The sequence below is a fragment of the Anastrepha obliqua genome, chromosome 4 (genome assembly GCF_027943255.1).
Source record: "Anastrepha obliqua isolate idAnaObli1 chromosome 4, idAnaObli1_1.0, whole genome shotgun sequence".
Lineage (NCBI taxonomy): Eukaryota > Metazoa > Arthropoda > Insecta > Diptera > Tephritidae > Anastrepha > Anastrepha obliqua.
In genome coordinates, this window is record NC_072895.1 from 632,427 (window position 1) to 648,350 (window position 15,924).

A 15,924-nucleotide genomic window follows, 5' to 3' on the forward strand; every position below is an offset into this window, starting at 1 on the left:
ATATAGCTTTTTTAGCATTCATTACAACTACTAAAATTTGGTTCAAATTCTGTTATGTATTGCTGAATGTATAGTATTAGGGACTTCTTGCAAGGTGCTGAGATACCCTTCAGTACACATCAGCACTGAATGACAGATGAATTATTGGTTCCTTGTTCAGTGCCAGTACTTTGTTGCTTTACCACAGACATGTAGTGGACATGTCGGGAATGATTTTTAACAGTCTGATGTAAATTCATATGCGAAATAATTTTGAAATGTGAGTGCTAATATTTTGTCAAACAGGGTTGACTTTTTTATTCTTCTTCTCTAATACAATTAAATATAAAATTTTGCTTTTTATTATTTGATTTATTGTATTTTAAACAATTGTTTTAATTATTAAATGTAAATATTATTTTTTATCAGCATGCCTGTGCAGTGCTGCATTGAATCCGGACTGGGTGCCTTCGTTTCTGATATTTATTCTATAACAAGAAATATACAAGTCCAATACATATTTTCAGATTTAAATACAATATTTATGAATTCATTGTAGAAGCTCTTAAATAACTTGAAACAGTTTTCCCCCACACATATCAATTTTCGTTGCTAAACCACACAGTGGAAGCACAAAGCTAAATTGAAAAAAGCGGGCAATAGAAAAAAGTTACTGAGCCTGATGTGTACATATTTTTTTTGTGTGTATAATATGTGTTTTATTTTTTCTATTTTTTTACTTAGGAATTTTTTGGTATATGTTGCTCTGCATTTTTTATGATGTTTTATGTTATCTTTACGAGTCAAGATAAATAAAGAGACCTCTCTGCTCTCGTCTTCTATTTTATTATTTCGCATTCGCCGATCACCTCCGCGTTGACTCAGCATTGATGTCTGAATTCATGACGTCATAATTTCAGCGACGAAAATGCATTATTTACTACCACAACATAAACTCCCGCAACTGCCGAACAATGAGTGCATGTATGCATGTGTGTATGTGTGTGCATCTATAACCGCATGCCAGTTTATAATTAAATAGAAATTAATCATCGTGGGCAACAATAATTAAACGTTTTCTTGCCGACTTTTAAAAGCTTTAGCAAACCAGGTACTTTCATATTGGTTTTGTCTGTACCGTATAAATTCACTTATACATACACGCATACATACAAATAAATTGAAGTAACCTTAACCGTCATGGCAAATTAGTACCTTCGGGTCCCCTGTTGTGCTCATGGCTTCATTTCGTGCTGGCCTTTAAACGGCTTTGCAAATTATGCACAATACACTATATTTTATACGATAAACATAGACAAAAATATTTCTTTTTGCTTGAAGTAGGTTCATTACATAATTTCCACAATAGGGCAATATTATGACCACAAACGGAAACTGATAATGAAATCCCATTTTTCGCAACATTACTGTTTGGCAGAGAAGTTGGGATCGAGGCCAAAACTTTCGTTCTAAAATTATAGGTGGCATGTATAAATACAACTGTAAATGGGGAAAAAAGTGGTTACCCCAAACACTCTCCATTACGTTTGGTCAATTTCGTCCACCGCATAGTATGCATCACAGTTTCAATCAACGTGTAAAGTGTTGACTGTTAACTGGTAAATGTGGCTGATTTTAAACTTTCCAAAATACGAACTAATGATTTCAGTTAGGGTTAGTAAATTTTAATTTTAGTTAGGCTGAGTAAATTATAATTGAGTGTTCATCATCTCAGAATATAAATTATGTGAGTATATTCAGAAATGTGTAATTCAAAGTAGAATAAAAAATACTTATATATTATAAATGTAAAATTAAATTTGATAAATTACTGGTATCACAACGGACCTGTAAGGTCTAAGTGAGTTGGTCGTGCAGACTGACTGCCACCATAACCTAACCTAATGTATTTAGTATTCTTATTTTGTGAGCTAACAGTCGGGTTAACAATAATACAACAAACTAAATTAGTGCTTTTATTTATTTGTCGATATTTCGATCTCAAGCAGTGACGACAATGACTGAAGAAAATGTCCAAAATGTCAAAAAATTTAATTGTGGCAGATATACATACATACATACCTAGATTAGAAAAAAAGTTTTACACGGGTATACCTATCTATGTAGGTATGGACATGTAAAAGATTGGATACTGCATATCCTCTCACCGCCAGAATTTGAAACCGTATTGTGACCGTTGATAAAATATGGATTCGTCAATGTAATCCGAAGTCCAAGCAACAATCGATCCAACCAAATAAATTCAAAGTGGAAAAGGCGTCGAAGTTTATGGCTACTATTTTCTGGGATAGGGGGAATACCTTATTAACCGCTTACTTGCCGAAAAAAAAAACAACAATACTTTGATACAAATATGAATGTGATCATTACAGTCAACGGTTAATTATAATAATAAATGCTAATTTACTTTGTCAGACACGTGGTGCAGTCGTGCAGAAGAGTTGAGTAAGTTGGCGTGCGGAGTTTTATTTCAGGAAGACAACGTGCCCGTTCATACCCTCACGGGATTCAAAAAACCACCCACCCCATTGCGCGGGCATGGCTTCGAAAATTGAAGACGTTGTAGAAAATCATATGTGTCGGGAAATAAAAAAACATAAAACCATAATTTGCATTCATTCAGGAAAACTGTAAAATGCACCGAATTTTCTCTTTGTTGACTTCCATTGTTAATACCCTGTAACCCTCAACTGAATGGAACAAACAAAAAACAGCATAGAATTCTTTTAGTGAAATGTCACCTCAACAAAGAACATAAACTTTAAATTTGTTGAATGGTAATGAAATGAAATGAAAAAAAATAACGACAATTCATTTCCCCAAACTAATAATTCTTCGGCGGCCGCCGTAGCCGAATGGGTTGGTGCGTGATTACCATTCGGAATTCACAGAGAGAACATAGGTTCGAATCTCGGTGAAACCAAAATTAATAAAACAAAAAAAATATTTTTCTAATAGCGGTCGCCCCTCGGCAGGCAATGGCAAACCTCCGAGTGTATTTCTGCCATGAAAAAGCTCCCATAAAAATATCTGCCGTTCGGAGTCGGCTTGAAACTGTAGGTCTCTCCATTTGTGGAACAACATCAAGACGCACACCACAAATAGGAGGAGGAGCTCGACCAAACACCCAAAAAGGGTGTACGCGCCAATTATATATGTATATATATATAATAATTCTTCGAACGACAAGCAAATATAAAATCCCAATTTATTTAGCTAATCAAATTTTACAGTGAGTTAATTCTTATTAATGAGTTTACAATTTTTAGAACCGAACATTTTCTTTAGAAGCTAAACTTTTTTTATAAAACTAATAGCGTATAATATTTTAGTATTCAAGTTCAATATTGCCCAAAAATCATCACTTTCAGATTCTCTTTCCAATTTTTCCACTACATTTGACTTCAAATAGAAGTGAATTTCGTGAATTATGATTGGCAATACTCCACGCGTAGGTAAAATTCAAACGCGTCGCCTTTTGAAGTGAGTAAGTATAAAAGAGACATTCCACAAATATATAAACACAAACCACCAAGAGGTATTATCCAAAATAACTAAGCAAGACAAAATGTAGTTGTGTTGGTGCACTAAAAGCAAATACAAGCTGGCTGCAGCGGCAGTCATTGCACCCGTAACCAGTACATCCATTGACAATGCAACACCCTGCTGCGCCATTGTTACGGCACAGCTTTCCTCCTTGGCACACTTCCACTCCGCAAGGCTACAGAGACGTCAGATCCATGACAATCCATTGCTGCTTTCGTAACAGCATTTGAAATTCTATCGCTTGGTTTGCATGGCTAGTTAGTCGGAGAAACGATAGCCAACAGCGCTCATAATGAATGTAATGGCAATGATGATGTTTATGATGCTGATGTCATCGCCATCATTGGCGTATTGAATGAATGGAATGGTTGACGGAACGTCTGGCGATGATGGCGTTACTTTACTATGCGCTTTGAAAGATGAAATTTAACGTTAACGTTCAAAGGGTGCCCGCATTTCGTAGTCTGTGAAATTGAAAAAAATGCCACTGTCTTGATACAAAATGCATATTGAAATTAACCGCTGGAAAGAGGTACGAGTATGTGCTATGAAAACTTAATGAAATGAACTCTGCACAAGGCCGCAGCTTCGGGTGGTTTCACAGACACGAATGTGTAACCACTGCAACAAAACTGGCGTTAGTTTGTGAGTGCAGCGGGTAGCATTGCGCATTTGAATGCCGACGGCTGTAGCCAACGAGTGACGGTTGACTGCTCACACACAGTCAACAGTTGTTGCATGAATGGCTGGGCCAGTGGCATGCCAACAACTCTGTGATAACTCGTGTGTGTTTGTGCATGCTTTGCTGCACTTTGGTGATCCCGATTATTGCCACGCCAACGCCATTGATGTATGCCACCTGGCAAGTTATCATCATCGAGGGAATCGAAGGCAACAACCAACGTTGGATTATTGAAATATTGAAACGCATTTGAGTGCATACTCCAGAGCATAGGCAATATATGTAAATACATACACGTGTAGATATATACCTATTCGGGAGTGTAAACTGTAAATACGAAAATACGAAAGCATGCAAACACTGCCGCTACACCTTAGTCCTCAACCAAGTGGCAGCTCAACTGTGGCACATCAGATGTCAAATTAAGCAAACGCATTCAAAAAGGGGAGCGTGGTTAGTGCGACGATGTTCACGATGGGTGCATGAGGTGTATATGTGCATGTGTGACACTCATTTCAAATGCATTCAAAATTTGTAGTTTCTCATACACTTGGCGCTTATGGCATGGCACCTCTACTTAATCACATATTCTGTGTTTTTCATACGTTTGTGAACCTCCGTAAAATCGGCCAATTCACATGAAACTTCAGCTATGTTTTAGCCGCCATTGTCAAACGCGTTTCTGTCAACTGGGTCGCTAAGCTTCACTGCAGAACATTGCCATTGGCTTCGGGGCCAATTGCGGTTTTTCAGTTTGCACGCGGCAGCTGTGCGATACGTTGCCAAACTAAGAGTTTGGCGGAATTCATTGAAAAGTTATACCCACAGCTGGAAGTTAATTTTAAAATAAGACTGAAAAGTGGTGCCTGTAAAAATATTAAATAATATATTGAAACTATTTAATTTCTTTATGAAGTTCGGGTGGTTTATGAATGATCAGAACATAAATTGTGCGAAGTTTAAATTCAAATAAATATATTTTAATATTTATAATAACCTTTAATAATATTTATCATTAAAAATGTTACCACGCCGCGCTTGTTACAAAGTGGAACAAAATCTTCGTTTGAATTTTGAGGTACGGCAAAATGGCGAGAGTTTTACCATATCTTGGTATGTGTCGTATATGCGATACTGCAGTAAGCACACGATCGACAACAAATATTTTATAATAGGTTAAATTATGTTATATTAAGTAATTTGATTTCGACTCGTCACTTGTTTTCTGCAAATTTTTGTAAAACTCTACGCCGTGGCAGTTAAATATAAAGATATGCTGCTCGATTTAGCCGTTCGTGTGGCATCGCACTTCTTAAATACACTCTTTCTCACTTGACTAGTCCCAAATATTTTCCTTTGGCCCATTTCCCTATTTTACCTCGAATATGTTAAGATAAAACGGCGTTTTGGTGGTCAACTGCAATCCTTTTATTTAATAATGTGTGAGACCATCATTTTTTACAATAACTTCGATTCGATTTGAAATATCGTCATAAAGTGATTTAGGGCAGTATAAAGAACCAAGCTGCTTTGATCACATGATTTAATAATATTTTATCTTCAAATTGCTTTCCGTTCTCATACAATTTTCTTTCGTTCTTGCAATTTGTTATGGGAAGAGTTACTGGAATAATTAATAAACTATACAGTGGATCTTTCAGTCCAGTTTAATAAAAACTGTTTTTCCCTTTTCTCGGCCGTCATATTGAACCTCGGTTTGAACCCCAAAACCTCCCTTGGTTGCAGGCATGTTCAGTATATTACGTTAAAATTTCTGTGTTAAATCAATATTTGTCACGACGTACGAAAGAACTAAGATTCAATTGGTAATATACGAAAAAAATCAACATCATGTTGGCCATGCCTCTATAAATCTTTTCACCATGTGGTGCGAAATGAGCTGCTGTCGAGTCGCCGATGATGTAGCAGCCTAATTTACTCTCACAATTTTGCTTCGGATAGCCAAACCTCGTAATCTATATATTATTCTTGATATTTGTAGCACAGGCTATGTCGCATAGTTGAGAATGATATTTGAAGGAAAAAATTAAAAACAAAGAAGATTTATAAAATTATTTATTTCACTTCAGACGAAAGTAATTTGAACTTTATTTAATTTGAAATTAATTTTGCTGCTGCTTAATAAGTAGAATAAAACATTGCCCAAAAAACGGTTTAGTGAACTCAGCTGGCATCATCATCCATTCTTCCAGAACCGATTGCCTATTAAATGCCAATTCTCTCGACGAATTTACATACTATATTATAGCCTTTACAAGTATGCATATTTGCAGGCTTTTTGCATCAACGCTTAGTATTTGGTGTCATTCTCAACTAGTTGCAACGAAGTATTCCCTTTCAATGGAGGCAGTGTTAGGCCTTGATGTACCGGTGCGTTCACTTGCTTAGGAATACAAAACAGAAGGGGAAGTTCAACAAAAGTAGTTTAATTACATTTTATTTTTTAATATGTATGTATGTTTGTGCATGTATTTACGTGCATTTGTAAGAGGCAAACGCTCATTAAGCGAGAAAGAAATGAAGATTTAACAGTTTCGCTGAAATTTAATCAATAACGACGCTTAAAGTAGGTCCAGAAGCATATCTCAGCACACATATCTTAATGCATACCTTCACATGTATATCTACATCTCTATACAAGTGCTTACGTATGTATAAGCACATAGAAGCACGCCTTGAAACACAAGCAGATATCGCAACGCTTTAAACTTTTAGGATTGTTTTTTACCTTTTAATAAAAAAGATATAAAAAGTAGTAAAAATAAGAGAAAAATTAAAACATGTTAGGCCACGCAGTCTAGTCAAGCTCCTAATAGTTAATAGTTGGAATAAAGTCATTATGCGGAAGCAGAAGCCCAACTCATTGGCATGCGAATTAGTTTGTTTTTTAATGCTGGTCTTATGTATACTCGCACATGCGCCTTTATGAGGTATCGAGGGGCAAAATTCGAAAGTAGATTTGTTAATTCGAAAGCAGATTTCACAAACTGTACATACATTCATGCACATGTCTGCCAGTTGAGATAATCATAAGCCAATAGTTTTGTTATTCGCTGAAGAATTTTTTAAACTATTTCAAAATTTGTATTATCGTATTCGTGCTCTTCGTCTTCTTACTTTTTAAATTGAAGTTAGTGTATTTTCTCTGTTTTACAGGCGCCAGTAACTCTGTGCAATCTCGGTGTTGGCGCCACATTTGGGGAATCTATATTGCATGATCTGCCCCGTGACAGCACTGTTGTTACGAAAACCACTTGCGAACTGCTTCGAGTAGAGCAACAGGATTTTCGCCTTATTTGGGAGGTAAGTAAACTAATCTATATACTCATATTAATACGGAGAGCAAAATTTTGTCGTACCGTTTTTTAGTATTTATAGTCAGAGAAAAAAGTTGAAACATATACCAATGGATAGCATATGTGGAGACGGTTTGCACAATGTATTAAAATAGATACATAAGTGAATAGGTGCAGGTAAAATTAATCACACTATTTTACCTGTATTATGATATATCATGTTATAGTATGTATCATGATATTATATATATGTATCATGATATAAAAGTTGATGAAACAACTGGAAACTTATATATTGTGAATCAATACTATTATAAATTTGATTCAGAAATTATTATGGTCATGGATTAATTAATGATTGTTTTTTATTATGGTTTTTCAAAAAAAATAATTAATTTCTTCTTTCCGTAATACATGAAATTAAATGTTTCCAATTCATGAATAAAAAAAATTATGATATTTGAAATACACAAATATAGGATCGCTTAATACAGGTAAAATGGGATATTTTTCACATTTAATTTTACTACATCTATTCACATATAACATGCAAAAAGTTTCAATATAAACTATCCATTTATATGTTTCAATTTTTTTCTATGACTATAAATACTAAAAAACGGTATGAATAAATTTTGCTCTCCGTATTTATATAACGTCGAGATGCTTTTCTTGTAACTAATAATTTAATACTGAGGTTATGAACTGACCTGCGAAAAAGCTTGTAAAAGACTGAAAGTTTTGGTTTGCAAAATTTAAATCTGTATCAGTACTAAAATCATCAATATGATTACTCTATTTTTATTACGCTACAAAATATCCGTAATTATCCTTGTCCAAAACATCAACTGCATTTTTAACTTTAATCGAATTCCTTTGTATCGAAGACACTTTATCCAGCATTATCCAATTTATATTTAAGGGGTTGCACATCTGTAGAAATTTAAAGAAATATTATTTTTGCTTAACATTTTATGCAAAATGTAAGATCCATACTATTGCCTAGTAAATTTATTGTCAGAAAGTTTTCATGGTTAGACAGACGATCTGGGTTTCACCGAGATGCTTTGCCGATTTCGTCTTTAACACAAGGTACATTTAAGTCGATATGGATTTCGATGCTGCCCTTACAGTAGTCCTACAAGCAATGGCATGGTATATATATACCTATATATATATATGGCACGGTATAGGAACGGTAATTTCGCAGGTTTTTCGACCGAGACGATAATGAGAAAATGGTCTAATGCAAGACCACTGTCTGGTAATCAGCGAGGTACTGCGTAAAATTGGTTACCTCGTCAGATGAGGTCCGCGGAGCCGCAGAAGTTCTGTTCGGCGAGTTACATGAAGTAGAGGCCATGGAGACTGAGTGCGAGCAACATGTGACCATAAACCATGTGGGGGAAATAATATGACCGTTATCAAAATAATTGGATAAAAGCCAATATGTATTGGCGGCCGCCATAGCAGAATGGATTGGTGGGCGATTACCATTCGGGAGTGTCCGGGGTCGAACACTGCTGTAGGCACGAAACACTAAAATATGATATGAAATACTTTTTTTAATACAATGACACACCTCCGAGCAGATTTCTGCTATAAAAAAGCTTGTCATAAAAAGTCATCTGCCGTTCGGAGACGGCTCCATTTGTGAAGCAGCATCAAAATACGCACACCACAAATCGGAGGAGGAGCTCAAACAACCAACAAAGGAGGATGCAAGCGCCAATTATATATTTATATATTTCTTTAGATTACATTGCCTAGATTTCAATCTACATTTTTAATCAACAGTTCAATTGCACCTCCAACATTCTACAAACAACATTGCGACTAACCTCTTTTTTCAATTTGTGTGCAATGCAATTTTATACTTTTTAATTTCCTTTTACAGCGGTTGCACAACTCCTATAAACCACCCCTCAAATACACCCTCTACCGGAAATATCAGCTCTGCGCTACAACAACATTCTTTATATTCCACCAATGCAACTTAAATTAAAATCACTTTGATGCCGTTAGCGAAAATACCTTTTCGCGACAATAAATATTTCAATCAACCGATTTTCCAAGTGTTTGCCCGTTGCTCATAGCACCTGATTCGCCATCGGCGAGTTAATTCAGCCCGGACTTGCGAAGTTTGCTAAAAAAATTGATTTTCAGTCGTGCCTATACAGAAATCAATATCATATCCTGTTCATGGGTGTTAAAAATGTACACAGTTGCATACACATGTATTTGTTATTGTATGTATGAATGTGTAAACAAAGTACATCAAGCTCCGTAGCAAGTATTTATGTAATTGTATGCATGCGGTGCTGAAATCGCAAATTCAATTAAAAGCCTTATAAAAAATCTTTATTCAACTGCTTTCTTCTATCCATTATCCATTTAAGAGACGTGGCACACATTTTTGATACTAAATTAAGTTCTACGATGGGTGACTCTTTGGCACCAAAACAATGTACCGACGATTTTTACCAGTTTGTAAGAAATCTACAAAAAAATGCAGATACTACAAACGAATAAGAGTTATGCGTACAACCACTAAAATAAAGTAGTAAATTAGTGCTGGAAACTCTGTCATATAAATTTGCATAGCAAGTACGCAATTATTCGCGCCAGTCAGCACTATGATATGGAACAAGTTTACTGATAATAGCGCCCACAAGACAAACTACAAAGCCACACAACATACCTTATTTCATTAATAACTGATAACTGCGAGTGTAAAAACTGCGAGCATACCTTCGCTGGTCTGATAAGTCGAGCAAATTAGACTACGACACATTTTGCAGCAATACAAACGGAATAGCTTTACCTTCAAAACGTTGGAGAGAGCAGCAACGAGCACCACCGCTCATAAGGCACCTAAAAGCCCATACTTACATATGTGCGAGTACATCGTAAAGCGATAATAACGGTGAAGCATTAGTGCCACAAAAATTCTTATAAATAAATTTTTATAGCAAACAAACAGCCGGCAAGCTCTGCTCTGCAAAATATTATGTTCTAATGCTTTTCCATATTCCGTATTTATAAAAACGCAAAAAAGCTTAGCTGAACTTTGTTCCCATTAAATAAAGTGCATGCAATGTATGCCATAAAAGATAATTTTTTCGGGCGAAAAGTAAACAAAGAGTTTTTTAATAGCCGTATATATCTTGGTACAAGTAGTGCCTCCGATCGCAACGGTAGTGTCACAATTTAACGACGCAAATATTTATTTAAATATCTTGGCGCAAGTGCTACTTAGTGAGTTAATTTTTAGGTACCCAACTCAAATTCCGCAATAAATTGCACCAACGATTTTTGGAAATAGCACAACTTCTGCGCCACCTACCAAATCTCTTTCTGCAAAAATGTTAATTTTATATTTTATACATTCTGGATATGAGCCGAATCGGACCGAAAATACGATTTTTACAAATATCTAGACTCCAGCGCCACATAGCGGGCCCAAATACATTTATAAAAAACCCTCTGCATACCTGGAATATCTGTAAAAATACAGAAGCATACAAGCATGTGTACATCTTCTTATATATATGTATGTATATAGATTTATTTAGAATTAAAGGCTTGTCAATTTTAAAGTTGTTTTTAGTGCAAGTTTAGACATAAAAGTTACACCGTGCACCGCTTTTTCTTTAATCATACCAACCTACTGATTTGTTGATTTTGCCTTCGTGTCGTGCAGTTGTAATGAATAAACGTACATACATACGTACGTGTACACTAGCGTACGTATTTGCCGTTGTATGTATGCAGGTATACATTTAGATTTGTGCTACTCGTTTCCTGTCTCTACCTTTGCTCAGTTAACGATTTCTGCGAGGTTTACTTTCGCATCGCAGTGGTTTTTCATTCTCAAACAAGTTTGACTGAGAACAGTGGCGAGCTATTCACCTACTTTCATTCGATTGACTTTTTCTCTTTTTGCGATCTTTGTGTTCAATTATTATGTGTACACTTACATACATACATATTTATGTGTCTAACAACCGTGGAAGCACGAGAGGAGAACCCCAAAATTGAACGGGAATGGACGACAGTTGGCTTGCCATTGATGAAGTCAGTGGTAAATTAGGTGAAGGTAGTTCCGGTGGTAACCATGAGAGCCATGGTTTCAGCTTCAATGGTGTTGATAAACGTGTTGAAAGTGCAAAATGTGGCAAAAGCAAAATAAGGAAACGATGGTCCGAATACGTTGCTAGCGATGATGTGAATTCGTGTGTGCTACTCCGTTATACGCGCAGCTCTCCGCCGGAGCTTCCGTTTGGCTACCTCAACAGCAATTGTCAATCGGCCAATTTGTGGGTCAGTATGAGATGCTGCTCTCGGCAGCCAACATCAACACTGTGATTACATCCTCCTCCCCTCACAGTCTAGTTTGGCAGCAAAGGTCCTACTGTTCCCTACAACCACTGCCATGTTTCTGTCCAATGTCTGATATCGAGTACAGGTCCAACAAAGTGATTGAATTTCCACCGCACAAAATTCTCCTTACACTATTCTTTCCACAAACCTGTTTTGTTTACTTTATTCGCTATTTCCGCACATTGACTTCCCTGTAAAGCTCGATAAATTTCATTCATGCCCTTCACTTCTGGCTTTACTGCTAGAATATTTTCGCCTTTAATTCTCATTGATTCCCACGGTGTCTAATTCTCTCGTATAACATTTATTTATTTTTTCTTACAGAAGAATAAAGAATTGATGAATGACATAATTACCAGCTGCAAATTAAAGAATGGTAAGTTTAAAATACAGTAGGTTCTGTTTTTATGCGGTAGATACGTTCCGCAAGAAAGAGCATAAAAAAAAAACAGCATAAAAAAAGCTACTAGTTCTATAGTAAAACTATAGATACGTTTCAAATGCTAAAACCGCATAAATCTGAAATAATGTAATAAAATCGCATAAAAAAGGGCACTAGTCCCATATTACATATAACTATAGATACGTTCCATAGACCGCATGAATCTGAAATAATTAAATAAAATCGCATAAACAAAATATTGTATTTTTGAAAATTATATCTTTATTTAAGAAACGTCAGAATCGAAAAATAAATTTAAGTCAGAAATAGAATCAGACAATACCCATATGTTGCGCGTTCGTTTAGGATTTGGCGTAAAATCACTTTCGTCACTTTAGGAAATGTACACGTCTGATCTAGATAGTTATGCAGGCGGTTCCATACTTGTAGGGTTAGCATTTCTGATGTAATCTGTGATGAGTTTTTGCTTAGTTGGTTTAGAATCTTGTTTATATGTACAATTCCCGATAGGTCGACATGCATTTTGTAATTTAAAAAAAAACCGCACTATTTCAAAACCGCATAAAAAAAAGCCGCATAAAAACAGAACCTACTGTAATGCAAATTCAGATTTAGATATATATATGAGTCTTAAAGAGAGATTTATAAGCTTAATTGCACTTGCCTTAAGTCACATTTGAGCTCTAGGAAGCAGTTTCATACCGATAATACTAAATCGAGTTCTTACCAAACGAAATCTCCTCAGGTGTTCTCATAAAGCATTTACTGTAAGTGTGTACCGCCGCCATCGTCATTACTTTTATACCTAGTGCCTATAACTACATTTATAAAACTAATACATATATAATTGGCGCTTACATTGTTGAATATTTGGCCGAACTCCTCCTCCAATTTGAGGAGTGCATCTTGATGTTTTCTACAAATGGAGGGATCTTCAGTTTTATGACACCTCCGAACGACAGCTAGCTTTTTATGAGAAGCTTTTTCGTGGAAGAAATACCCTCAGAGATTTACCAATTTAAAAACAAATAAAAATCTAGAAATCATGATATGCTTACTTTTACAATTTGGTAAACATAAATTAATTTTACCTTAAACCTTCAAACAATTAATTTTCAATAATGCCAAATAGCAGCAGATTTCTTTGACGTGCTTAGTCAATCCGATATGGTACTACCGTTTTCAACATGTTGTTGACAAGTTTTCAGATTTTTTTTTTCTAAAAATATGTACAGCGGAATCGCGATAACAATCAAACTCGATAAGTTGAAAGCATTTACATATATACCATAAGCAGTTACAAAGCGAAACAAAAATGTATAACTGATTATTTTTCCCGAATGAAGTAAATAGGTATATTAGAAATTATAAAAATAAATACTTTCAATAACTTTTATTTTTTGATTTTTCTATCGCGATTTCACTGAATTCATAAACTGAAATCTAGCACTCTTTATATACATACATATATTCTCTCTTGACTTGCAAATATCTGAACATTACAAATATTCTATGTTTTTTAAGGGTTTGGTTCCGGTGTTTCACCAGTCGCTTCATCACCAACTAAACGCCCTTTAAGTCCCGACCATCCGAATCCTGCATTACCAATTACAGAGGTAAAGCAACCATAACATACATACATATTTTAAAAGATAAACGCAAACAGATATTGATATATTTAATCCCTAAGAAACTATTTACTCATTCTGCAACAGTTCATTTAAATACCAATAATTTATGGATTGCTTTAATAGAAATTTATATACCTGCATCCGCTTATATGTATAAATATTTTTGATAAATTTAAGTATCCCTAAAGGGAGTGTAAGAACATATCGGACATATATTTATTTAATACTTTATTTCATTAAAATGAAAAAAAATTCAAAAACTCGCTTTACATATTAATTTATTTATCGCTTTAGATATGTATTTAACAGCAGATTACTAGGTGGTTCAATAAGTTTTGCTACTAGCCTAATTTTTTTATTTTTTTATTTTGTTGTTATTTATATGAACGAATGTGAAGTGTTATTTCAATCTGTCAATTCATTCTTAGCTTACACGTCATTAAGTATCGACGTGTCACAGTATTTCCTACAATTGAAAAAATCAAGTATAGTGCAGAGATTGAATTTTTATTTTTGGAAGGTTTAAAAACAAACGAAATTTATGAACGAGTGTTAAAAGTGTATACGGACTTTGCGTCATCAATTAGTACACTAGAAGCCTTGATGACGATCCACGTCAAGCTTGTCCAAAAACAGCAACAACACCCCAAAAAATACAGGTTGTCGTATTGAAAAATCGTCGAGGGACTAAAAGAGATTTAATAGAAGCCCTAGGCATCTCATTGGGAAGAGTAAGCAATATATTGTTGAAATATTGGATTTCAGAAAGTTGTGTGCACAATGGGTGCCGTGTTCGTTAACAATGGAGCAAAACACATTCGAATGCGACTTTCTCAGCAACTTTTAGATCATTTTCGAAAGGATAAAGAGGGTTGTGTGTATCGATTCATCACAATTGATGAGACCTGGGTCTATCACCATAATCCCAAATCAAAATAAGAGGCTAAAGAGTGGCGCGAACATGGTTCTTTGGCTCCGAAACGAGAAATCGGCCAAGAAGGTGTTAGCATCAGTTTTTGGGAATTTTGCTTGTGGATTTTAGCAAACTGGTAGAACAATTATTTTATTTATATTTTATTAATGTAACCTTTTAGACCAGCTGAAAAAAAATTGTGGAAAAAAACCTAGTTTGCAAAGGAAAAAAATTATTTTTAATCAGGCCAATGCACCGTATCACAAGAGCATTTTGATAACGTCTAAAATCCAAAAATTAAAGTTCCAATTGTTGGAGCATTCACCAGATTTGGCCCCTAGCGACTTCCATCTGTTTCCAGATCTACATAAAAAAATACATGCGTGGAAAGCGTTTATCATCAAATGATGAGGTCATAACAGCTGTGGAAGCGTATTTTGCAGCCCTTCCAGATTCTCACTTCATGGATGGAATTCATAAATTGGAATTTCGGAACAAGTGTATTGGAGTTCAGGGAGACTATACTGAATAATAAAGTGTATTTCAAACCATAAAATTGTGTTTTTGTTATCGCGTCGCAAAACTTATTGAACAACGTAGTATAAGAAAATTTTGATAAGAAAATATACAGGAGACATTTCTGCAACTTCAACCACCACCTTTCAATCTATGTTATTGACCCAATAAAGTGTTAAATTATAATTAAATATTCAATACAATACAAATAGTTATGTATGGAAATAAGTAAATGCGCAGTATACCCATGTAAATGGTAAAACCTGTATATATTTATTATTTTATATCGTAAGTGGGGAAGTTAAGAGTTTCCTGCTTTAATTCAGCTTTAATGATTATTTCTATTTATTTTACAATCTTAACAAATGCTGCAAAACAACGCAATTCAAAATATTTATTCATCGCCACCAGTCACCGAGTGCTACTATGAACCGCATGGGATGGGCTTTGCGTACGCTACTCGTCGCTGATAGTTCAAGTTGTCTCAAGGATAGAAAAGTAAGTGAGTGCGCTTTTAGGCACACAGGCTTGTA

At 35.2% G+C, this 15,924-nt stretch overlaps 1 protein-coding gene across 1 annotated transcript in view; it reads left to right on the top strand.

The window, feature by feature from the left end:
* Positions 1–15,924, top strand: part of LOC129244441 (rap guanine nucleotide exchange factor 4) — a 97,593-nt gene that overhangs the window by 65,719 nt on the left and 15,950 nt on the right. Inside the window, exons 5-8 of the mRNA XM_054882068.1 lie at positions 7,406–7,552; positions 12,253–12,304; positions 13,856–13,947; positions 15,803–15,889. Of these exons, the coding sequence (XP_054738043.1) occupies positions 7,406–7,552; positions 12,253–12,304; positions 13,856–13,947; positions 15,803–15,889 (378 nt within the window). The remainder of the gene's footprint in view (positions 1–7,405; positions 7,553–12,252; positions 12,305–13,855; positions 13,948–15,802; positions 15,890–15,924) is intronic.